Here is a 4,768-nt window from a genome sequence, read left to right as displayed (position 1 = left end):
TATGATTTAGAGCTTTATTATTTATTTATTTATTTATTTATAAAGTTTCAACCTATCACATTGTATTCTTTATGATCAGACCAAGAAATCAATTGGTTTTTGGTGTAGGCAAAAATTGAACTCTAAATTTCTTATTTAACTATCAAATAGTTTACTAATTAAGTTAACTAAACCACGTGTATGATTTAAAGCTATTGTGGACACTTTTTGGGTTTTGAAAATCTTTGGACCTATGTAAGTACTTATTCCAAAAAGAAAAACAAAAGGATCAAAATTCATTATTTTAGCCTTATAAATTGATAAAGTTCAGCCCACAAAATTAGCTAAACTTGGGCCCTCAAATTCCGGCATGAGAGGTCCTTAGCTGGGGCTAAATTCCACCTATCTTCCTTTCATTGTGTGGATCAAGCCCACGCATAAGAAACGGGCCAAGTAAGAGCATCTCCACAAAGTCAATTTAGCAACCTATTCCCTACAAATGTTTATGCGGCAAAGAAGGTATATCCGAAACAAATTGGGTTTGAGCACAGTAGCTTACACTAAAAAAAAAAAAAAAGGAAAAAAAAAAGAGCTTTTTAATGTTGGGGTGTTAAGAAAAAAAAATAGTATTTTAATGTGTTAATGATTGTGGTTGATATTTATTGTGTTAGATATATTATTTTATTGTGTTGTTTATATTATTTTAATGTGATGAATATTAAATAAAACATTTGATGTTGGATGTATTATATGTGGGATGTTAAAATAAATAAAATAGTGATTTGAGTTTCTAAAAGTTATATTTTTAGCAACCAAGTTGTGAATGTGCTAAAAAGGAAAAATTTATGAAGTGGTAAAAGAGACATTTCGCACCAACTTGGGCTTGATGAAAAATCTCTCAAATAGGTTTGGAGCATCTGTGAGACCCAAGAGCCCTTGTTGAGTGCAACATGTAATGCATGGGTGTTCACGAAGAAATCACATATCTGCTCAATAAATACCATCACCCAATACAAATTTTTTCTTATAAGAGTTACATTAACAAATCAGTTTTTGTGAAGTTTTTGTCGGGAATTGAAAAGCTATCAAAATGTTTGACGACTTTTTTAATTCCCTATAAAATTTTTCCAAAAATAGTTTATTAAGGGCATATGCTAGTAAAATCATTCTTTTAAATAAGAGTCAGTCATCTCTATCCCTTAAATTTAGAAAATTAGGAAGGGTGCATTCTTTTAATGGAAGTAAATTTTGTCGTCCTTAGTTTGGCAGATTGTCCTTTTTAGAGAAAAGTCAGATGAATCTATCTTTTTAAGGGAATACATTGCTCAAATATTAATGGATGTTAATGTTCACCAAATATTCATTTCCTCTCACAGAGGGGTGGGGAGCATGCTCCCAGAGAAAGCAATAACAGTCTGCTAATTCAACTCCTCAAACTAAATCCGGTCATCGAGGAAGTCTAATCGAATTTGGACAAATCGCAATCCCACAAAAGACCCCAAAAAAGCTTCACTGTTCACAGGTTGGTGGTATTCTCCGCGCTTATTTCCATATTAACATTTTTAACACTGCATGCATTCTTAATTTCCGCTGAGATGGCCATTCATTTTTATTCCCCCACCATACTTTTTCTGCACTCCCCTGCCATCAAAGTGAATGTTGAGTTATTTCAGAGTTGTTTTAGTGTCAAAAGGTTTTAGACAACTTTCTTCTGTCCCAACTGTGTCCAGGTCAACAAATTCTATTACTCGGTTATACCTTCTCTTCCACTCTTGGGTTTAGAAAATCTTTCTCATTAATGCACTCAATTCTGAAGAGTTTCACCCCTATTTATTGCTATCTCAGGTCAAATTTCTTTGTTAGATGTACTAAGATGGAATAAGCAGCCTCGGACATTTTTTTTTTTTTTTTTTTATAGGCTGTAGGTAGCTTTTGAATGAATTTGTGTTCCTTCATATAAACTTATATTTCTGCTCCTGTCTGAACTCTGAAGCAATTAGCAAGACAACCTGCAGGGTTGTTCTTTATATAAGAAACCTACATATATAGGTAACTAATCTAGTAAATAAAGTGGCTGAATTTGTATAATTAGTCATAGGCTAACACTTTTACTGAACGAGAAAGACTAGTTCTCCATTAGAGTACTATATTCCTCTTTGGATAGAAGAATACTTGTAACAGAGACCTTGTGTAAAATCCATAACATTAACAGCAGTGAAATACTTAACAGCCTTTCTTACATTGATCATTGGATACAGAAATGAGTGGCTACATATATAAATTTAAAATTACAATTTACAAATAAAGAAAAAAAAATTAAATTTACTACAATCCTTATTTTCAAATAATTTTGTCCACAAGTAACTAAAACAGAGCTAGAAAGATCCAAAAGAGACTTTCCATGTTCTTTCAAAATGCTAGCCCTCACAAACACAACAGCCATGACTCAAGAAAAGTTTCATTTGGCTTTCCGTAGGAACAAAACCACATGGTGGGATTATTTTTCTCAGGGATGGCCTCGTAATCACCATCCAAGCAACAATATCAATATTCACATTGTCACACCACTTCAAATTTATCTCCCTCAATCCTCTAGAGTTCTTCACCACTTCTTTCACCCCTTTTTCCGTCACATTCAAGCAGCCTTCCAGATCCAAATTCAATAGCCTGCAACTTCTCTTTCCGACCATTGCCAAAGCTTCATCATTAACCCCTGATCCTTTTGCGCTCAATTTCTCCAATTTGGAAACTTCAGAGTCTATTGCAAAATCCGTAATCGCACTAAAATAATTTATCTCTAAGTGCCTAATCTCACTGCATCTCTTAAAAATCTCTTCAAAGCCTTCTTCTGTGATACCCCTACAAGAGCTTAAATTGAGCACCTGTAAATTGGGGCAGATGGCCACAAACCTTTTGATACTTTCGTTGCTCAATTTGCCATTTTGAGCCAAATTTAGAAACTTAACTTGAGGGTTCACCACAAATTTTGTTGGAAATTCTTCTTCGCCTAGGTTTGTCCTCGCCATATTGATCTCATTCAACAGAGGACAATTTCTTGTGAGGGTAAAGAAAGTCGAATTGGTCAGTTTAGAACAAAAGCCGAGGTTTATTGAGGTTAACTTAGAAAAAAACTTTGACAATTCATTTATGTTCTGATCAGTGAGGAAATTCACTCCTTCAACACTTATCAAGCTAAGAGAATGGTATTTACTCAATAGCAATAATAATCCAGCAAACGTGAAACCATGGCAACGAGCAAGAATGAGTTTATTTAATGGAAGACACGCTTCTACAATTGAGTTAAGCAGTTCATCTGAGACAAATGAGCTTGACAAATCAAGATCACTTAAAACCTTTGCATGTAGAAATGACTCTTTGAAAACATCATCCACAGACGGAAACCCAATTTCATTTACCGCAATGGACTTCAATCCAGGACTATGGCTAATTGTGAAAGCAATAGCATTTTGGGTTATGAAAGCACAGTCTCGGACCGCGATTTCTCTAAGTAAGACACACCTAGATGACAAGTGGATGACTGACTTATCAGTAATGAACTGATTACCTGAAAGGTCGATCTTGATCAGATTATTGAGCCTCGATGACAATTCTGAAACTCCTAAATCTGTCACAGGCCCCGAAAATGTTCCTGAATCATCTGACCCAATTGAGGAAAAGATGTTTTTGTGCTCAGGATAGCTAATATCGAGCTCTTCAAGACGTGGAAATGACGCTGCTATAACAGATAGATGAATGTCCTGCAAAAAAGAGACCTTGGAGCAAGTCAAGCTCGTCAAATTCTTCATATTTGAACCCAATACATGCAGCCCATTTAAGTGAAGATTCTTCTGGTTCGAAATATTCAGAGCTTCGAGGTCCAATTTGGACTTGGCGATCAGACAAAGAATGCTTTCGAGGTCTCCATGGAACCCGCAGAAGTCTAAGTTTTTGAGATGTCGGAATCTTCGGAGAAGTCGAGGAAGGAAGGGAGTCGTTTGGTCGGAGACAGTGAGGGTAGTTCGGAGTTGATTAGTGATAACAAGAAAGTGCTTGGAGACCAAAGAGAGTGATTCGAAGTGACGGTGGTGGTCGAGGAGAGAGAATATGAGTTCCCAACATTCTTCTGGCAAATCTACATCGATTGCTAGCGGTTGTTGTTTCACTTCAGACATCATTGTTTTCAGTTTGGAAAGAAAGTGGAACTGAAAGAGAGAGAAGGGTATGTCTGTGTTAATTTGTACGTTTTCTGGTGAGATGGGATATTGGGATTTGGGAGAGAGAGAGAGAGAGAGAGAGAGAGAAGAGGAGCACCTGTGGCGAGCAGGGGAGATTCCAGTTTAGCTTAGGTGTGTTTGAAAGGAAATAATTGCTTTTATCACTTTAGACTGTTACGTTAGGCTTTGTGGGTTCCACAGTGCAACGGCCTGATCTCATATCATGATTCATCTATTTAATTTGAAGATCGACAATGAATAATTTGAATTTCAAACGCTCTTAAGAATTCAAATATTGTCTTTTGACTAGATTAAAAGCCGACTGTGGATTCCACAACAATCACAATTGTTTATACATAACATTATTTTAGAAAACTAAAATTAAATTAATAATTAGGATGACAAAGGGAGTTTTAAACTTTAAATATTATAAATATTTTAAGCAGTGTCAATCAATTAAATTACAAACTTTTTATCATACAAAACACTATTTGAGCTAAAATAAATGTATATGAAGCCCCAAAAAAATTACTCAAGTTGGATTAATAACGTATTAGTTAAAATAAATTTTCACT

At 35.2% G+C, this 4,768-nt stretch overlaps 1 protein-coding gene across 1 annotated transcript; it reads right to left on the bottom strand.

Moving 5' to 3' along the window:
• Positions 1-2,194: 2,194 nt before the first annotated feature.
• On the bottom strand, positions 2,195-4,342 carry LOC112022322 (uncharacterized). Its single transcript, XM_024054886.2, has one exon. It carries the CDS (start codon positions 4,152-4,154, stop codon positions 2,397-2,399), a length of 1,758 nt encoding a protein of 585 aa, XP_023910654.1. The 5' UTR covers positions 4,155-4,342; the 3' UTR covers positions 2,195-2,396.
• Positions 4,343-4,768: the final 426 nt, after the last annotated feature.

This window comes from Quercus suber, unplaced genomic scaffold (assembly GCF_002906115.3).
Source record: "Quercus suber isolate HL8 unplaced genomic scaffold, Cork oak 2.0 scaffold_763, whole genome shotgun sequence".
Classification (NCBI taxonomy): Eukaryota; Viridiplantae; Streptophyta; class Magnoliopsida; order Fagales; family Fagaceae; genus Quercus; species Quercus suber.
Note: the sequence above shows the minus strand (reverse complement) of the source record. Positions and strands in the feature narration are given on the sequence as shown.